This window comes from Dicentrarchus labrax, unplaced genomic scaffold (assembly GCF_905237075.1).
Source record: "Dicentrarchus labrax unplaced genomic scaffold, dlabrax2021, whole genome shotgun sequence".
Lineage (NCBI taxonomy): Eukaryota > Metazoa > Chordata > Actinopteri > Moronidae > Dicentrarchus > Dicentrarchus labrax.
The window spans coordinates 10,533,820-10,555,561 of NW_026136709.1; the positions used below are offsets into that span (position 1 = coordinate 10,533,820).

At 43.4% G+C, this 21,742-nt stretch overlaps 1 protein-coding gene across 4 annotated transcripts in view; it reads left to right on the forward strand.

Moving 5' to 3' along the window:
• Positions 1 to 21,742, forward strand: part of zfhx4 (zinc finger homeobox 4) — an 86,273-nt gene that overhangs the window by 58,470 nt on the left and 6,061 nt on the right. For all 4 annotated transcript variants that reach the window (XM_051410164.1, XM_051410163.1, XM_051410162.1 and 1 more), the window contains 5 exons: positions 8,936 to 9,034; positions 15,490 to 15,623; positions 16,721 to 16,921; positions 17,190 to 17,310; positions 17,524 to 21,742. The exon at positions 17,524 to 21,742 is cut by the window's right edge and continues 1,175 nt beyond it. In XM_051410164.1, the coding sequence (XP_051266124.1) occupies positions 8,936 to 9,034; positions 15,490 to 15,623; positions 16,721 to 16,921; positions 17,190 to 17,310; positions 17,524 to 21,742 (4,774 nt within the window). The remainder of the gene's footprint in view (positions 1 to 8,935; positions 9,035 to 15,489; positions 15,624 to 16,720; positions 16,922 to 17,189; positions 17,311 to 17,523) is intronic.

The window sequence follows — 21,742 nt, forward strand, 5'->3', positions numbered from 1 at the left end:
GGGGCCAGGAGTCTAATGCATGGAAACATGGAGCTTTCTGTTTTCTGACGGCTAGCAGAGATAAGGTAGAGATATGGCTCTAGCACTGGCTCAAATCTAAAACAGATCCCGGTGGGGGCAGGGGGGTTGGGGGAGTTAAGAAAGTGAAGGAAAGGAGAAAGGGAGGGGTGGAGGTAGCAAGAAAAGGGAATATTGTCAATCCTCTAAGTGTCTGGCGGTGTCTCTCTTTCTTTCCCTCTTTCTCTCGCTCTTTTTCTCCCCCACTCCCTCTCAGTAATCTGATTTATTCGAAGCATATGTGTGCTGCTCTGTCTTTGTCTGCCTCTATTAGGGCCAGTGGGGGCCCATATGACATTGTTTAGCCAGTAATGAAATGGACATTTTTTGCATGTTTTTGAGAAAGTCAGAGGAAAGCCAACACTCCTTATTTGTAACCGTCTGCGAATACCATCTCCAGGGCAGTTGCCCCAGGTCTGTGTATTCATGTCTGTGTGTGTTGCATGTGAACATATGTGCCATGTATTACAGGTTGCATGTGGTCATTTTGGAGATGAGTCTGAGCAACCTAATGAATATTTGGGCTTGAAGATATTTTTCTTTTTCTTCTGCTAGTCTATTCTTCTTATGTTGAAGAGTCCTGCCATCCTCCCTCACCTCAGCACATAATAATGCCCTGATGATGCACACATTTTTGTTTTGCACAGTCTTCTATGGCTAAAAAAAAAAAAACGTGTCACATAGGCTTACTGTCAGCATATGAAATTGTTACATGCTAATGGCAGCAATGCGGTGCTATGAAGCTCCCATCAATAAGGAATGTCGTCATAGAAAAGCATTGAAAATGAATAGAATGAATGGAAACCTGAAGTAATTTTTTTTCACATTTCTTTATGTGTAATTCACACAAACACACTGTTATCCTGGCTAAGAATTATTGAATGCAGCATGCGTCCAAAGCATATTTCTAATTCTTCAAAATTAGGATAATAAACATTTCTGTTCTCCCTAATCTCTAAATTTTATTTTAAAGAAATGGATGAGAACTGCTCACCGATAAACGAAACTTTCCATGATCCTATAGCTGTATTTTTTATCTGTCCTTTTTATCTACTTAAATCTTTTCTTTGATTTCCATCCAGGATTACAGTCTTGTTTTTGGTGACTCCGAAAGCAGATGGTTTTTATGCAGCTAAAAAAGGGACAGTAGCCCAATAGGATAAAGATCTGTTTAAGCATTATCCATTTGGCCACTGCCCGTCACAGGCCTATTTTAAGCATAGACACATACACACACACACACACACACACACACACACACACACACACACACACACACACACAGCCATTCTCTTAAACCATGGCAGCCATTTTATTAGATTCCCTGATTCCCTGCCTCGTATTAGTTCCCGGAAAATAAATAAACCTTGAATACATGACAAGGACCAGTCTGGTCAATTGGAAACTATATCTATCCTGCTGGTATCTTTGTTTACCAGTGTAGTGATGGATGGACAGATATAGGGATAAATGGAGGCACTGAGAAACAGATAGGATAGTTATATGGATGGATAGCTGTGTGAAAAGATATAAAAATAGATGGACAGATGGATAGATAGGTGGATAGATAAATGGATGGGTAGATAGACAGATGAATGCGGCAGGGAGATCTTGTTGGGCTGATAGAGTTGAGCAGGTATGCCGAGAAACAGCTGCTTTCTTCATTAGGTTCATCTATCGATCTCGGACCCTCGCTGTGTGTGTGTGTGTGTGTGTGTGTGTGTGTGTGTGTGTGTGTGTGTGTGTGTGTGTGTGTGTGTGTGTGTGTGTGTGTGTGTGTGTGTGTGTGTGTGTGTGTGTGTGTGTGTGTGTGTGTGTGTGTGTGTGTGTGTGTTTTTGAGGGAGAGAGAGGGGAAAGACAGCAGCCTCTGTAGATAAGTGCTGGTAATAGAACAGAATGAATTCTTATCACAGAGATGGGAAGGCCATTAACCCTCAGCTCTTAGTTCTCTCTCTGTCTCTGTCTGGTCCGACTCTCTTTCTCTCGCTTTCTGTTTCTCCCTCCCTCCGTCCTCCGGTCTGGACCTGACAGGGTCACGTTGGCGAGCGTGTGTGATATTTCCACTATGTGTGCGACTCTCTAAATGTGTGTGTGTGTGTCTGTGTGTGTGTTTTGCTGCTGCCGCTGTGCAGACTGCCCCATCGGCCAGATGTTTATAATCAGGGGCTAGATAAATATTGGACCGCAGAATCATAAAAGACCAGGAAAAACAGAAAATAGAGAAAGAGATGGGGGGGAGATGAAACAGAGGAGAGGAATCTTCTTTTCAAATTATTCCTAAATCCCTCAGTAAGCTTGCCGTGCCGCCTCCTCAATTCACCTACTCAGCCTAAGGTGATTCAAACAGCCGAAATGCAATATGGCTGTTGTGTAAGATGCAGGTGTGTGTGTGTGTGTGTGTGTGTGTGTGTGTGTGTGTGTGTGTGTGTGTGTGTGTGTGTGTGTGTGTGTGTGTGTGTGTGTGTGTGTGTGTGTGTGTGTGTGTGTGTGTGTGTGTGTGTGTGCGCGTGCGTGTGTGTGCGTGCGTATGCACACGTGTGGAGGTGTACAGTAGGTGTGCTAGCCTATTGTATAAGGCCAGGTGTTGCGGCAATTTTTTTTTCCACCACTGAACCTTTTGAAGCTATATTTTTGTCCTGTGAAAACCTTTTGTATTTGCTATTAAAGAATCATTAACATCATCCCCCCCAGTGCTCACAGCACTGAAAATGAAACCCCTCTTAACACGAAACAACAGTTTCTGTCTGCGCAGCAAGCAAGACATGCAAGCCTTTAATCTTGGCTATGTTTATTCATATGATTTCCTTTTTTTTTTCTTCTTCTTTTTTTCAAAGGAGTAATAGGTGTTTTGTTAGTCGCCTGCAAGACAGCGGAGCGGGCAATTTGAGAGAAAGAAAATACAATGAAGTGTCTCAGGAAGTCGTAATTGACAACAACAAAGCAAATTTGGAGCTGCTGATACAAGCGTTTTTTACACAAAAGTCATTTTTTCAGCTTATTCTGTCAGTTCAACTTATTGACATTCACACCAGGAGCGTATTAAATGTGACAATCCTATTGTCTGGCTTTCAGAGTCAACCTGAAACAATAGATATTTTTTGCTGGTGTAATAAGTTCTCATGTGTTTTAAGCAATAAGTGGGCGGGTGTGGGTGGATTGGAGTGTGTGGATGGTTTTGCTTGTGCCGGTGTGTGTCTGTTTACATGTTAACATGTGGGCTGTGGACCTCTGTGCGTAAAATACATTGAGCGCTGTGTGGGAGTAAATGTGTGTTATGTGCAGAGGGTTTCATGTGTAGGTGTGTATGAGTGAGTGCAGGTGTGTGTGCACGTGTGTGTGTGTCAGTTATTCCCAGGCCCTGTGCAGGAGCTGTAGCCCCTCTCCGCTGGGTTGATGTTTAGTATTTTAGACATGCTACATTAACAACATCTGGTTAAGATCTAAATGCTTGTTAAACGCGCTGAAATTCGGGGGGAAAGGTACAGGGAGAACGAGGGGAAAGAGGGGGGATAAAGAGGGAGAGTAGGGTAAATAAAGATTTGAGGGTGAGAGAACGGGAGGGAGGGAGATCAGTAAGTCTGTAAGGTTATTACCCTGGCAGTATTACCACTGGCCCTTGACTGTGTGTGTGTGTGTATGTGTGCATGGCTGTGACTGTGTGGGATGGTGTAATGTTTCAAAGCTTTCCCCTTTAAAACCTAGGGGCCAAACTAGAGCCACGCGCGCGGCGCAGGAATGTGACATCACAGGGCCCCTATTGCTCGCATACACACACACACACACACACACACACACACACACACACACACACACACACACACACACACACACACATGCACACGTGGTCTCACAGGGGACATGACCAGAGTTGTAAGAAGAAATCAACGTCAACATCATGGCTAAGTGGGGGAGACATGGCAGTCATGGGTGTTACGCAAAACATTAAGGCTGCATTACTACCACAGATACACCGGACACAGACCATATCTAGTCCTTACTATTATTTTCAGATGTATAGCACAACAGCACTGATACTGTTGTAGCACATAGAGTCCTAACAGCTATACAGTATTTTCTCAGTCTAGTTTCTTTGGCAGCAATTACCGCTTCACTTGATGCTCTGCTTTCACAGTGTCTATGATTTAAGATAAACAATAATGTAAAAAAAAGAGGATTTTTTTTTTTTTTTTACTCCTTTACCCCTTTAATGAGCACCATCCTAGCCCTAAGGAAGCAAATTAGAGGCAGCTCGGCCCAGCTAATGAATTCAGCCATTTTGGAGCCTCTGTGTCCAGTTTCGCTGCGTGGCATTGCTCTACGGTCGTGTGCTGTACGACTGAGTCCTCCACTGGGCACATAATGACCCGGCATGGCGGTTATGGGCCCTTAGGGGGAGACGGGAAGGGGAGAGAGTGGTCTCAGAGCAGGTCATTATACAGCTGGAGGGCACACACACACACACACACATACACATACAAATTCACTGCGCTGACACTTTCAATACATCCTCCGTTGCCTCCATCTCCCATATGTCTATTCCTCCATTTTTTCTTTGCAAACATCTCTTTCTATTTATGTTTCTCCCTATCCTCCTGCATCTATCTGTCGGAGACTTGTTTTTATATTTTATTTTTGACTGTGATGTCTCGTGAGTAACATGAGCAATTGTAAAATATTTTTGTATTCAATTTATATATTTTTTCTTCTATGTCGTGTTTGGGGATTTCAGGAGTTATTTAACGGACAAAGAAGAGATTTATTCATCCAGAGACCTAATTGGGTACGCTGGGTTCCAATTAATAGTTAAATCTAAAACCAGGCTGATTTGGCTGTATCCCTGATCAGGAGTCACTTAATTATTCTTCCTCTCTAACGGTTAAATATAGGCTGGTGTTGGTTGCAGGGTAATCGGACCCAGGGTCTGTGGTTAGCTCAAGCTCACCGGCCGGCTTTAATGTTCCGACCGACCCACATCAAAGAGAGTCCCACCAGGCTGCCAAAATCACACACCCTCCACAGCCTGACCCGCTCCCAGTGTGTGTCTGTGTGTGTGTGTGTCTGTGTGTGTGTGTGCACAGAGGCAGTGGAAGGTGACTGCGAAAGTTTTGCTCTGTGTGTCCTCTGGTAGCGATTAAGTTGATGGTTAAGAGTCCCTGCCGCAGAGCCCTCTGTCTCTTTCTTTCTCTCTTTCTCTCACACACACACACACACACACACACACACACACACACACACTTGCACATGACAACTCACATGCAAACACATGCAGTCACTGTCTCACTCACTTGATCAATGGCGCACATCCACACAAACACACTCAAACACGCACACACGCAATCTCACACGCACTCACGCACACACTCGTGTGGTGTGTAACTGTCAGGGTCAGTCAGAGGGCAGACGCTGTGCTGATGTATTGAGAGAGCTCGTCTGGGAATGTCCTCAGTGTGGAAACACATTCCCCGTATGTACGCACGCACACACACACTCACCACAGATCTAACCGACCAGAAGGGGAAAGGAGTGAAAAAAAACACTGATGAGGCCCAGATGATCACCCCTCCTTTCCTCTCCCTTTTTCTCTTTCTTCACCCACTCTTCACCCTCATTCCTCCCTCTCTTTTCTCCTCTCTGTTCATTGTCTCTCGTTTCTCTTGTGTCCTATCTAGCTACAAGTAGACTGCCCCCTAGAGGTTGGTTAAGATGGTGGTTTAGTCATGTCATGATGAAGTCCTAGTTGCATCTATGGCCACTTCCATCAGACCCATATCCTCCTTAACTCGTTGTCTCTCCTTTAAAAATTGGAAGAGTTTAATTTGCTTTAATAGGGTAATATAAAATGTGCAATCATCTCCAGCAAACATCATATCAAGCAGTATCAAACAAATTGAGGTTAAACTCATAAAGTTTAGTTTATTTTAAGTACATGAGCTTACACTGATTATTCTCTGGGTATGTTTACCCACAGTTTTGTTTAAAGTCACAGGGAATAATGTGAAATTAGATTTGTAAAAATAAAAATCTACAGTTAATTATTATTGTGATTATTATATGATAATAATAATAATGTACAAATAACTTGTTATATAATAACAGGTTGCTCTCAATCAAAACTAAGGTATATACTTTTTTACATATATGTGTGTATATACAGAGGGGTGCAGTGAAGGAAAGACAATGACAAAGGAGATGAAAAGGTGTTTTTTTTTCCCTTTCTGCTTTTTGAGATTTTTTTTTATTCTTTCTTTTGAGACATTGTCCTGACCTTGCAGTATGTGAGATCTTCGAAAGCTTATTTTTTTTCTCTGTATTTCTATTTTGACCCTCCTTCCTCCCCTTCCTTCTCACTGTTCTATGAAACATGCTGTTCGATTTGTGCCATTTACTTTTCCTTGGCATCGAACAAAAGTCAAGTATAGACAAAAGATAAACCAGTGAAAGAAGGACTTTCAAACCCACTACACACACAACATTTACACCAACACACACATACACACACACACACACACACACACACACACACACACACACACACACACACACGTACACATACACGCTGGTCTTCCTGTTTCCTTCAATATGAAGGTGGGGTGAATTAAAATACAAACATGGACGCTGCAGCACCAGCAGTGAAAATTGCAATTTCTGCAGCCCGGGCTCTCTTGGCTGACAGGAGATATTTCATCCCCGTTGTCACCAACGTATTAATAAAACATCAGGAGCAGAGTGCAGTCCCAGTCTCTCTCTCTCATTCACACACAAAGACACGCACACACACACACACACACACACATTCATGTACAAGGATGCGCACATACACCTTGAAACAGACTGTGTATACACATGTGCAAAATGTGTACAGCACTCACACACGTGCAAATGCAAAAATACAACAGTGTTCATGAATACGAACACAAACACACACACACACACACACACACACACACCAACTGGAATTTTCCTCCTCAATCACATGCCAGCATCTGCCATGAAAATTTCATGCTGTATATAATGTCCACTTAATGTGTTGGCGCTTAAAGCAACGGCGCCAGCACTTAGTCTATGTGTCTGTCTGTGTCTGTGTGTGTCCGTGTGTGTGCGTGCACCACGCTGTATGTGAAAGGGTTAATCATATCATGTTTCCGAGGGGGGTTTTGCAGACCCCTTGTGCTCGTCATACAATGGCCAAAGTGATTGTATGCAAATGCAAGTTGACCTCAATGCACCCTTTGCCTGATTTCTATGAATATGTCTCTCTGTGAGCGTGTGTGTGTGTGTGTTGTAAAATATGGTTATTAAGGCAGCACAGGATTGATGAGCGCAGCTCTTTTACACACATTTGCACAAACACACATGCACACGGACACATACACCAGTTTCATTCTCTGGCAGAGTGAGGGGTTTGTGGTAAAAGAGACCCCCCCTTCCCCCCATTTAGAAGACATGAAATTTTTAACGGTTTTGCTCTGTGTGTGTGTGAATATGATACCGTGTGTGTATGATTTGACGCCTGTGTGTTTCTGTTTGATTTTGCATTTGTGTGTGCTACCCTGCAATGGAGGAGGGTACTATATGTGTGTATATATATGTGTGTATATATGTTTTTGTGTGTGTGTGTGTGTGTGTGTGTGTGTGTGTGTGTGTGTGTGTGTGTGTGTGTGTGTGTGTGTGTGTGTGTGTGTGTGTGTGTGTGTGTGTGTGTGTGTGTGTGTGTGTGCATGCCTGGTTATCTGGCCTCTCTCAGACTGCTCAAAATTCATTACAAAGTGACATCAGCCCAGCCGGAGACAAATGATGGCTGGATGAAAGGGAGCGCTGGGGCTTGGCTAGGATTAGTGTTAGCTTGCGCTGGCGACACATATACACACATACACACTTGTACACACACACAAAGCACACACACATACATACACACACTTTAATCCACTGGCAGAACACTGCAGATACACAGAATTATCAAACAAGGGGCTGAACTCTCAGAGATGGGCAGGCTAATCTGCTAATAGTACAGAGCTGCACGTGTGTGTTGGTTCGTATGTCTGTGCATGTGTGCATTTTTTACAAAGGTATACAGAAATATATGTTTATATGTATATATATATATATGCATATACATACTATATAAATACATATACTTTTTCTATATGCAATCTTGTTTTTAAATTGAATGTAATTAACTTTTTTTTAACAGACTTTATATGAGAAGAATATGTGTTGTAGGCAATATGATAATTTTAGTTTTGGTCTTTTTTCCCCCAGTGATTTTAATAAAGTAGGATTGATAACTTTTTCGTGCAATTATGTTTTTACATTACAACAGTACAATTTCTATTTTTGTCTGTGCTTTAATATGAACATGTCTCTAATCCTAAATAATAATTAAAATATATTGAAGAACAGGAACAATATTTAAAATGAATTTAAAACGAAATATATAGACAAGTAAACATTATTAAGCCTTGTCTTTAAATATATTTTCAAGTGCCTTCTGTAGAGAGGGACCCAAAATGATTGGAATAGTTTCCCTGTAGGACATATTTTGTTGTCACACTACTACCTTGTATTCAAGCCATGTATGTATTATGTTTCACCCACTAGAAGTGGCATGGCAGGGCTATTTTCAACAGAACATGTGTTCAAGTCACTAGAAGCATTATTTGCTGGTGAGATATATACTGTACAGTGGGCTAAAGGGGGTTTTATGAGGATTAACTGAACATGTTCAAGCAGGAATATTTTGAAAATGACTAATATGATATACTGATGGCTGATAAATCATGGGAGGTTTTCTTTTTCAGAGCTGGTGCCCTAGCCACCATATGCCATTTTTTAGAGAGCATCATGGGTAATGTAGTTGTTTTCTCTGTCCATTTTCAGAAGAGACTGCTGAGGATGGTGAGAGACCTCCTCGCTCTTCCTCTAGGCCTGGACACAACCTCACTGACCGAGACTTGACTGACAGCAGGAGAACTGACCGTAAGTCCACACACACATACTGTACACACACACACACACACACACACACACACACACACACACACACACACACACACACACACACACACACTCACATAAAAAAACCACATATGAACCGTAAGCTTCCACTCTTTTCTAAGTTATCGCTCATCTCTCTCTCTCTCCCTCAGATAAGGTTCTAACATGTGTGTGTAACATGTGAATGCTGCTGACTAGCCTCCATGTGACCTGCTTTAATCGTTTCCATCTGACAGAAAGAGAAAAAGAGAAAGGGAGAGACGGGGAGAGAGAGAGAGAGAGAGTGAGAGTGGGAAAGAAGGAGAGAGAAAAAACCGAGAGAAAGGGAGAGGGATAAGTTGAGTGTTGTGGATATTACCAGGCAATGTCCAGGCCCCAGATTATTTTTTAATCAAATCAGTTTGCGTGCTTGTAATTTATAAGCGCCTTGCATTAATCTTTTTTCGTTCTTGTGCCCTCTCCGATGACATATTAATTTTTCATAAGCGCAGGATTAGATGGGGGGGCCTGTGTATATGTTTTTCTAATATTGCACCGCATCCCTGCAACCCTTAAATTAGTTTTTTTTTCCTGTACCCTCCCTTCATTTTTCTTTCTCCTATTTTTTTTCCCTGACTCAATCCATCCCTTAATTGTTGTCCAATCTGTGACCCTATCACCCGGCATTACCTCGGATAGAAAAAGAGCACAAGATAGAACGAACTGTTTATTCATTTGTAAGAATGGCAATGTTGTAAGCAGGGAGGGGCAACAATCTGTACAAGACGGCTTGGTGTTTTTGTTATTTTGGGCGAGGTAGTAATGCCTCTGCTGCGAGGCTGTGGTTGGGATAGCCCTGGCTTTGTTAGATTTGATTTACCCAAATAAGAATTCATATGGTCTTTTTATGTATGAGATGGAAATCCATGGCTGGGGATGAATATTGCATGGGGTCTCTCTCTCCTCCTTTTTTTCCCCTCTGTCATTGCATGGGGTTCTCTCTCTCAGTCTTCCTCCTTCTACTAATGTGTCTCCTTCTCGTTCTCTCTTACCCCACTCCCTCCCTCCCCCTTTGCCTCCAACTCACACACGCATACACCTTCCAACTCCCAACCTCTATCCATCTCAAACTCTCTCCCCACCTCCTCTTCCTAGCATGCCATACCTAGCTCCATAATGTGAGGCTCAATGAGGCAGAAGGAGAGCTGAGTGAGGCTGGGGCCTATTAGTTTAGCTAGTCATCTATCTTTCAGCTCTATCTCTCTGACAGGCCTGTCTGACGGACTGGCGGGGAACCACCATCCATGCATTTACTGCCGCATATTACTGCCAGCGTCATTTAACACCACTGCACACATGCAAAAAAGTGTCCAGGTCCCTCCTACCTTACAGCGTGCTTACGTATGTGCGTGTTCCCGGGTGTAGTTTATCAGATGTCAAAAATGTATTTAATAAAGCAGAAATGTATGCCTTTTTATTTTTTGTGAATAATTCGTTCTAGGTACTGCCTTATATGGCCTCGGAAGCCAGATATAATATCGCTAGTGGGTTTTTGGTCTTTTATTTTGTGTCTGGATTAAAAGAGGTTTCAGGAAGTCAAAGGCCAGAATGGCAAAGGGGAGCCTGGTGCGTCAGCGCGTTGTTATGCTAGGGATATCATCAGAGACAGGGCCTTGTTTTTCTCTTTCTCCAGCTAAAAGTAGTAAGATTTAGCATCTCCATCCTTAGCCCCAAATCTCTGGCAAGCTTGAAATGTTCAGATCTGTTCGTGTGTGTGTGTGTGTGTGTGTGTGTGTGTGTGTGTGTGTGTGTGTGTGTGTGTGTGTGTGTGTGTGTGTGTGTGTGTGTGTGTGTGTGTGTGTGTGTGTGTGTGTGTGTGTGTGTGTGTGTGTGTGTGTGTCAGTCCGTATGGAGATCTCCAGGGAAGGGATTACAGTGTGACCAAGTGAGCAGTGTGTTTGCGCACTTCATCTCCAAGACCAAGATCCTTTAAACAAAGAGGGGCAGATAGATAGAGAAGGGAAGAGAGAGATAGAAGGGGGAGGGGTAAGGAGAGACAGAAAGAGCTTTTTCCCTTGCTTCATTTACATTGTCTTTTATAATCCCATGTCACTTTAGATTAATTATAATCCATGTTACATTTTCCATGCAAATGTCCCCGATGTGGATTACTTCCAGATAGCTTTGTGCCGTGTGTGTAGATGGTGCATGTCGCCACCATGGCTCAGGGGCCCACTTCTTATAAATAACCAACTAAACAAAGGCCCTGGCATGGAAATGAGCCTGTCATGCAGCCTAAGGACATCACAGATATCTACCTGCTTCAAATTAGCAAAGTAATTACTCATTGTTCCTACAGTCAAATGTTATGTATTAATTTTGTGTACAATTTTGAATTGTGCAGATAAGAGGGGAAACAAAATGGAATCCCATGCAAACAAGATCAGATGTTAAATATTCCATATTAGCTTTTTCACATTCTGAATATTTTCAGTCTTTTTTTTATTTTATATTGGCATGCATCTTGCAAATTTGCCCAACTTGAGATGGGAGTTGTGCTCGTTTTCTGTCTCTCTAAGATGAGATTAAAATATATTAAAGACATTAGCATGTTTAATTACAAGCCTGCAGCAATTCCTTTGTGCATGCATGTGTGTTTCCCGTGTAATGACAGCTTGTTGAACGTCTCAGACGATTTGTCAAATGTGACAAGGCCATGCTCATATTTATCTCCCATTAGAACACAAGCTGGAGATGGAAAACGAAGGAGGGCTAGTCATTAAAAAACACAAACTACAAGACAGCTGCTGCTTTCTCTTCCTCTCTCTCCATCTGACTATTTTTCTGCCTCTTTCAATCTCACTCCTTCCCAGTCTCTCTCTCTCTCTCTCTCTCTCTCCATCCCTCCGGCTAGATCTGGGCCTGTTGAGTGCTTCAGTGGGAGTTTGGGGTTCAGAGTGTGTTGCTGTAATGTTATCAGGTGACTGGGGGTCAGCCTAATGCGTAACCTCAGAGCAGTAGGCCAGTAAATCATGCTGGCCGGCCCTCCCTGGCCCGTTTTGGCCAGCTCTCCCTCCTAGATTTACTGCTCCGTAACCTTAGCCAGTCTGCCAGGGCTCAGGACAGCTAAATTGAATACTAAATCCAAGCTGCCGCCACCCAGCCTGCTCCCTCTTAATTGACAGCCCCCCCCCCACTCTCTGGTCTATGTTTGTGGGCTTTTTTTTATTCTCATGAAATGAAATGTCAGGAATGGAATCTAATTGTATTTCAGCTTGTAAAAGAAAGAAAAAAGAGGAAAGGATTGTTGTAGGTACGGTTTTGAAAGCCCGCTCCAAGATGTAGTTGATTTCATATAAAGTCATAGTTGGAGAGATATAAGGATTCAATGATATGCTTGTTTGTGTGAAAATCTCATTTGCTTGGTTCAGTTTGCACAAAATGTCTCACCCTTTCCGACACAAAAGGGCAGATTCTAAAATAGATCCACGGGAAAAGCATTAGCTATGATGGTATTGTCGGTCCTCCTGCCTTTTGAGGAACAATTTGGGACAGAAATATCCTGAGGTATTTAGAGCTATGGGCTCCTCTGTCCCTCTCTATCATTTTTCTCGTTCTTCCCTCTGTTTCTCTATATTTCTCTGCCTCTCCCACCATTGCTCTGTACTTCTCTCCATTTGAGCGCCCACTTGCGTGTATATAAGTGTGTGTATACGCAGCTCCCTAAACACCATTGACAGTTGCAAATAAAGATGGGTGGTGAGTGTGCCGTTCTCTCCCCCTGCAATGCAAAAGGGGTTGAGTGTCATAAATCACCTTTTGATTTATCTAATCAAGCAAGGTCCTGCCGCATACAGACATTTGTCATTGGTGGAGTGGAGGGTGGGGTGGGGGGGTTATTCTGCCCCTCCGCTTCACTGGGCTGCAGCTGGTGGAGCCCACCTAAGGATGAAGGGAAGGTAGGAAGGGAGGGGAAAGAATAGGGAGGAGGAGGAAAAAGGACACAGTCATTAAGTGTGGGGTGCAGACTCAGAGACAAAGGAAAATGAGAGGAGAGTTTCCCGCTCCTGTCTTGTTCTCAATCCTGCTCTCTTCCTATTTCTCTAATTATTTTAGCTTTTGGTGCACTACTGAGGGCAAGACTGAAAAAATCTACAGGCAGAGGGACATTTAGATTTTCTCTCATAAATTCATAGAGTGTGTTTGGATTGTGCTAGCCATTGTATTCATATGTGTTACAGGTGATTATATCCTTGGAGGACACTCTACAATTTTGAATACGATTCTATTCTTCAAAACAACTTTATTATTCACTGGCAGGGCTTGCCATTTAATGCTCCTAAGTGGCCATAGAGAGAACTGCTCTCTCAACATTCAAGGTTAACCAACTGTTTTTCTTTGCGCGTGTGTCGTACGTGTTGATGAAAGCACTAGGTCGAAGATGAAACTAAACCAGAAGGACAGATCTTCATGTTGCACATGCACACACTCTCACATGTGCGCTCGCTACACAAACATACATTTACATTCAATATGACAGTAATCAATGGTGATCTGTTGGCTCTTTCCCCCGCCGCATTGTAAATGTGTTTGCAGCCCCTTGTCCGACAATCGCCTCATCTCCTTTCGCAGGGATGTAATTTAGTTGCAAATTGACTGGAAGACGGAGGCAAAAATTGAAAGTTGAAATTAGAAATGGTCATAATAAATATGGGAGGCGGGGTGGAGGCTTTAGAAAGGTCAGGTGATATGACGGGTGGACCAGTCTGGACCAATCTGACCAATGGAGTGTCAGAGGCCTGTCATGAAGGGCATAATACACACTCATACATGCACATAGACACACACACAAGCCCTGCAGGAGCCATCACAAGCAGTGGAAGACGAGATTACCTCGCTATTCTGAGCTGCGGAGCAATTCTCGGATGTTCTTGGAAATTCACATTGTGCCCTTGTGTTTTTTTTTCTCCTCTCTCTCTCTCTTTCTTCCTTTCTTCCTCCCTCCCTCTCTCTCTTGTCACTTTCCCTGACAGGCCAATATTTCAGGCTCCAGATATAGGGGATTACAAATAAAATAAGTGGAACGCCTACTTAATGCAACAGAATTAAAATGCATGAACGGGCCAGAGGAATTGATATGCGCCCAATACAAACACGAGCCACAGAATAATATGAAATACAAAATGTTTTTTTTCAACCCCCTCTCCATGTATCAGTGCTTTGATTTCCCTTTTTTTCCATTTGTGCATCTAGCGTGAAGCGTTGATTCGCAAGAGTGAGGCTCACATATTGCCTTGAGTGACCAGACGAGGGAGGGGAGGCAAGGGGGGTGTGGGGGGGCGGGGGGGTGATGGCTTAGGGAGAGAGGGAGGAAGAGAGCAGGGGAGAGGGAGGGAAGGAGGGAGGGAGAGTTGCTGTGTCTTTGTGTTGTGCAGAGTGGGTAAATTGCAGTGGCAGAGTATAGCAGGGCCTGCATGGCCTGTATCTCAGGATGAGGCTAATGAAAGATTTATCAGCGGCTGCAGCATTTACTAAATACAACCAGAGGCTGATCTCTCCACATTGAGCCCTGCTGTTAACGTCACACACGCTTACATGCACACATACAAATAGACACACACACAAGCAGTGCTGCTACTGTACCACCAGCCATGACCAAGCCCCGAAAATTTTGCATCTTGTACAGACAGAGAAGTTGTTGAGGCAGCTGGGGAAATGTATATGAACTAATGAAGTGTATAATATTACCATAACATTTAATGTATGTCGTGCTGTGATAATGAGCCTGCCTGAGTTTTCTCCATTTCACATGTCCTCAGGGCAGAAACACGTCACTGCATATGACTGTGAATAATAGTCCATGCTTGTGTCCATGCTTACGTTGAGTCAAATCATTTTTTAAATCATCACCTATTTCCCATTGAATATTAATTTGGTAGACTTATTTCAATTATATCAATTGTTACTTGACCACGTTGTGATCTAACACAGCCATATGTCAGAAAATGTTTCAGACTCAATTGTGTCAATCTCAATTTTATATACTTGATATGTTCTAGATTAATATTCCCATTTGTCATACAGTATGTATGTGTGATGTATGGGATACTATATATCAATGTGACACGGGGCCCTGTTACTCTCTTTCAACTCTTATGTTTAATATGTCAATCTGTTCTAATGCCCATTCCAAGAAGCTCCGTTTAAAAAGTAAATCTATTGTTTAGCTATTAATAATTTTGTATTTTTGCTGCTTTGTTGAATTTTTGAATTGTTAATGTGAAGCCTTTTGTTCTAAAATGAAATTGATATAAATATATCCAAGCTTAGATTACACAAATGCAGACATACAAGCTGTAAACGTAAACAATAACTGATTAGTCAATGACAAACATTCATTTTTAATGCTTTACATTCTGTCTCTGTTTCCCCTTCTCTCTCCCTCCACCATCGGTCAGGAGTGAATGCCATATCCAAAGAGGTTACCGGACCGAATGCTATGGTTAAACATTCCCTCCTGCCTGATCGACAAAATGAAAGTCCACCCAAAAGGCCAAAGTCTGCTGAGGGGAAGACTTCTGCCAATGAGCAGGTTTGTAGAATATCAAAAGGAAACTGAGAATTGCATGTATAGGTTTTGGAACTTTCTGTGCATCTACTTAGACTGGACATGTAACAATTCATTTAGAATATGTATTACATATTCTAAATAAATTGTTATGTTAGGTACGGAAAGCTAACAGCTAATGATGCAGGTTCTCCCTCATAAGCACTAATGAAATCTAACCTTCACTGTCACTGTGGTTTGAGCTAATGGGAACATACTTATGAACTGTAAGAAGCAGAAATGCTAAGCTAAGCATTTAGCAATTCCTGGCGCCAGCTTTCTATCAAAGGGTTAAATGCAGCCCGCCATTCCCTCCCTGACAGAGCTTTTTAGCATCAAGCACAGGAGGCCAGTCTTTGTGTTCTTAAGTGGAATACCTGCACTAGCCTTAGGCCCCCACCCTGCTTCTTTCCCCCTTTTTGCATCTCTTTAAATTATATGTGTTTTTAAATTAGATTATGAAGTATTAGCTCGTCTGGTTCTGGGCCCTGCAAGGAGGGAGGACTTAGTCATTTCAGAAATGGATTCTATTAAGACAGGTGGTGGGGAGGCAGCTATGTTCAGAGTACTCCCTGTAATGAGGGCAAGGCGTAGCTTGAGAGAGTACACACCTTTGTCATCTGTAATACCCTGATTAGAAATTCTGGCCAATCGTGTTTTCTGCTAATAAAATTGCATGAGTTGAGAGACTTAAGTGAATTACATGAAACATGGTTAATCTACATTTTCTGTATTAAGGTGGGCATGGGGGTTGCTGGGCAGAGGTATATGTGGTGGGATGAGGTGAGTGGGCAGTGAAGAATAGGAAAGCCCTGTAAAAAATAAATTTAATTTTGCAGATATTTTCAGCCTTAACAGTGCAGGAGACATGTTTGGCATATCTTGATCAAACCCCTGTTTGTTTTTAAAAAGTGATGCCTGTTTTCTTTAGTGAGACAGATGGTGGACAACTCAAGGGGCACATATTGTGCAAAATTAATTCCTGCCTTTTTACATTGCACAGGATGTCTTTTTTCTTGCATATCATTTCATTATTTATCCACTCCCAACCAGATACTTATTATACCATTTTGTTTTTTAAGGTTCAGCAGTGTCCATACTGTAACTACAGCAGTAAAGATGCCAACCGGATGCAGCTCCATGTGATGTCCCAGCATTCCATGCAGCCAGTTATCCGCTGCCCACTGTGCCAGGATGTCCTGAGCAACAAAATTCACTTGCAGCTGCATCTCACCCACCTTCACAGTGTGGCTCCTGACTGCGTGGAAAAGCTGATTATGACTGTATGTATAAGTAATTATTATGTATAAGATTTATGTGTGTGTTTGTGTTTGTATCAGCAAAAATGGGTTTTTGTACATTTGCAAAAATATTAAAAAGTAAAAAAGTGATACAAAGCAATAAATACAATCACTTAATTGTTTGTTGTTTGACAACTAGAAAACTAGGAAAGTTAACATATTGTTGTCTCAGAACTGTGCAGTTGTCTTGTCTTCTGTGTAGTTTAGGGCAACTTCTGATAATAATGAAGACATTTTTTTGGTCTGATAGGTTGTTGGACCTGACACAGCAACACCAAATAATATAATGCATCCCCAAACTGGACAAGACAAAGGTCTGTCTTTAATGGAGTCCTCTACCTCTCTTACTGATGGGTCAGGAAAGTCTCAAGGTGAGCAGAATTGATGCTTCTATTATTTTCCTTCTGTCTTTAATTTATTGTCCAAGTGATAATAAAGTTACATTTTAATATATGAATATAAACATATAACAATATAAAAACATTTTGGTTTCTTAATGTTGTATTGTTTGTCATTTATCAGAAACATAAGATTAAGTTAATGATGCATTGTATTGTGCTTCAAATTGTATTTTCTGCTTTTAGGAAACATCTCAAAAGATGAGCTGACCACTCAGGACAAGAATGAATTGGATCTGCAGGGTGAGGAACTAAAACCCCCAAAGGAGGCCTCAGAGGCCCCAGGCTGGAAGAGAGCCAGTGGGTTAGGACATGATAGCAAGTCCCCTGATACCCTACAGGACCATCTCAGTGAGCTCCAAAGGCTCCAGCAACAACAACAGCAGCTCTCAGTATCTGATCGTCATGTCTACAAATATCGTTGCAACCACTGCAGCCTGGCCTTCAAGACAATGCAGAAGCTTCAGATACATTCCCAGTACCATGCCATCAGAGCAGCCACAATGTGCAGCCTTTGCCAGCGCAGCTTCAGGACATTCCTGGCCCTCAGGAAGCATTTAGAAAATGGTCACCCTGAACTTAGTGAAGCAGAGGTGCAGCAACTCATAGGGAATCTGCCACTGAATGGAGATATCACTGAGAGTGAGGCCAGGGCCTTGGAGGAAGCCCAAGCTTTTGAACATGACTTGGATAAAGATGATGAAATGGACCAGGAAGAAAAGCCCAGTCCTACAGGAAGTGATAGTAGCTCTCTGCTTGATGACATGGGAGCAGAACCAAAACGCACCCTACCATTTAGAAAAGGGCCCAACTTTACAATGGAGAAATTTTTGGACCCCTCTCGGCCTTACAAGTGCACAGTGTGTAAGGAGTCCTTCACCCAGAAGAACATCTTACTTGTCCACTATAATTCAGTTTCCCACCTGCATAAGTTGAAGAAAGTTCTTCAAGAGGCGTCAAGCCCAGTTCCACAAGAGACAAGCAACAGCATTGACAACAAACCATTCAAATGCAATATTTGCAATGTTGCCTACAGCCAAAGCTCAACACTTGAAATTCACATGAGGTCAGTACTCCACCAGACCAAAGCCAGAACAGCCAAAACTGAAATAAGCAGCAGTAGCACGGGTAATAGTGGTCCAGTGCCTGCAAAAAGCCCAGCCCCAAGCACACAAGGGATCAACAGCAACTCAGACACTGCTCGAAGTGGAACACCCTCTGCTAACAAAGAAAACACTGTGGAACCCAAAGAAGCTAACAGCAGCAGCAACAACACAAAACAAACAACTACTACTGACCATGTTTCAGCACAGGCAAGCAGCCACCAGTCAGCGCAGTCCTCAGCCCAATTGCAACTGCAGCTTCAACATGAACTCCAGCAACAGGCTGCCTTCTTCCAGCCTCAGTTCCTTAATCCAGCTTTCTTTCCCCATTTTCCAATGACCCCAGAAGCACTGCTGCAATTTCAACAGCCACAGTTCCTCTTCCCCTTCTACATCCCAGGAGCAGAGTTCAACCTTAGTCCAGAACTTGCGCTGCACTCAGCAGCAGCTTTTGGAATGCCTGGCCTTACTGGATCATTCCTAGAAGACCTTAAGCAGCAGATGCAACAGCAGCATCAGCTGCAACAGGCTCAGGCCCAGCAACATGCTCAGCAGCAACAGCAGCAAGCCTCTCAGACACAGTCACAAATTCAGCAACAGAAAAACCAGCAACTGCAGAACCACAAAACCAAAATGGAGTGCAGCACTGTGTCAGTTTCAGAAATTCAGATGTCACGAGAGGCAGAGGACCAGCTAGAAAAACAAGAAAACAGAGCAAAGATGGAAAGTGCAGGTGATGCATTAAATGATGGAGGAAAAGACAACAAAGACCCTAAAAAGTCAAAGTTTCCAGAACCGTTGATCCCTCCTCCACGTATTGTGTCAGGTGCAAGGGGCAATGCAGCCAAAGCACTGCTAGAGAACTTTGGATTTGAACTGGTCATCCAATACAATGAAAATAGACAAAAAAACCAAAAGAAAAACAAAGATGGAGTTGAACAAGCGGAAATGAACACTGATAAACTTGAGTGTGGGATGTGCGGAAAACTCTTCTCCAATATGCTTATTCTGAAAAGCCACCAGGAACATGTGCACAGTCACTTTTTCCCATATTTGGAGCTGGAAAAGTTTGCCCAGCAGTATAGAGAGGCCTATGACAAACTCTATCCAATAAACCCTTCTTCACCTGAGACTCCACCACCACCGCCACCGCCTCCTCCTCCTCCGCCACCTCCTGCTCCAGCCCCAGTTACAGCTCCTCAACCTCCTTCAACATCAATGACCAAACCCCAAACACCAGTACCTTCACCAGTTCCTGTCTCCAATCAGACCCCACACCAACCGTCTCACCAGCCACCTCCAACCCAGCCACCACCCCCTCCTCCACCACCTTCTGCCCCACCTGCACCTCCCCAAGTGCAGCTCCCTGTTCCCTTGGATTTGCCCATGTTTCCACCTCTAATGATGCAGTCCGTCCAGCACCCAGGCCTGCCCCATCAGCTAGCCCTCCAACTGCCCACTATGGACTCTCTTTCCTCAGATCTCACACAGCTCTGCCAGCAACAATTGGGTCTTGATCCAAACTTCCTCCGTCAGTCCCAGTTTAAGCGGCCACGCACTCGTATCACAGATGACCAGCTAAAGATCCTCCGTGCCAACTTTGACATCAACAATTCCCCCAATGAAGAGCAAATTCAGGAGATGTCAGAAAAGTCTGGCTTGCCCCAAAAAGTCATAAAGCACTGGTTCCGTAACACTCTCTTCAAAGAGAGGCAGCGGAGTAAAGATTCTCCCTATAATTTTAATATTCCTCCCATTACTACATTGGAAGATATTCGAATGGAACCCCAGCTAAGTGCACATGAATACTACAGAACTGAATCATCCATCAACAAGAGGTCCTCCAGGACCAGATTCACTGATTACCAGTTGAGGGTACTTCAAGATTTCTTTGACACTAATGCCTATCCAAAGGATGATGAGATTGAGCAGCTCTCAACTGTGCTTAACTTACCAACCCGGGTCATTGTGGTGTGGTTCCAGAATGCCCGCCAGAAAGCTCGCAAGACCTATGAAAACCAGGCAGATTCCAAAGACAATGAGAAAAAAGAGCTGACCAATGAGCGATATATCAGAACCAGCAACATGCAGTACCAGTGTAAAAAGTGCAACATTGTGTTCCCACGCATCTTTGACCTGATCACTCACCAGAAAAAACTGTGCTATAAAGACGAAGATGAGGAAGGTAATGAGGACAACAACTGTGAGGAATACACAGATTATATTGAGCAAGGTCCAGCTAAGATGTCCCAGCTACCTTTAGAGCTATCCAGACAGTCCCAAGGAACTGCCACCAGTTCTGGCTCAAGCTCCCCTGTGATGGCCTCTCCTCGTGCCAGCATGGGGAAAACTTCCCCAAAGCCAGATGTTGCCCCTGAAACTGAACCTAAACAAACGGAGACTCCCTCCTCGCCAGTGATCAAGTCACTACCAGAACCTAGACCATCTAAGGCTTGCACACCTCAGCCACCTCCTCAAAAAGCTCCCCAGCCACAAATGTCAAGACCCCATTCCCAGCCACAGGCAGCTGCAGTGCCCTCAAGTCCACTCTCCCTGGCCCTTTCCTCACTCACTAACAGCCTCCCACACCAGATGCTTCAGTACCAGTGTGACCAGTGTAAGATTGCATTTCCCACTGTGGAGCTATGGCAGGAGCACCAGCACATGCATTTCTTGGCTGCCCAAAACCAATTCCTTCACTCTCAGTTCCTTGAAAGACCCATTGATATGCCCTATATGATATTTGACCCCAACAACCCCCTAATGGCTAGTCAGCTGTTATCTGGGGGCCTCTCCCAAATCCCCTCTCAGGGTAGCTCTGGTTTGGCCTCTGCTGCAGGCTCTGGAGCAATGAAGAGAAAACTGGATGACAAAGACGAAAGTGCTAACGATAAAGATGGTGGAAACAGTAGTGAAGAGCAGCACAGAGATAAACGTTTGAGAACCACCATCACACCAGAACAATTGGAGATTCTCTACGACAAATACCTACTTGACTCTAACCCAACAAGGAAGATGTTGGACCACATTGCAAGAGAGGTTGGCTTGAAAAAGAGAGTTGTGCAAGTTTGGTTCCAAAACACTCGTGCAAGAGAGAGAAAGGGACAGTTTAGGGCTATAGGGCCCTCCCAGTCCCACAAGAAATGCCCCTTTTGCAGAGCACTGTTCAAGGCTAAATCTGCTCTTGATAGCCACATTCGATCTAGACACTGGCATGAGGCTAAGCAGGCAGGCTTTAGTTTGCCACCAAGCCCAATGATGAATCAAGACAATGAAAGAGGTGAAAGTCCAAATAAATATAA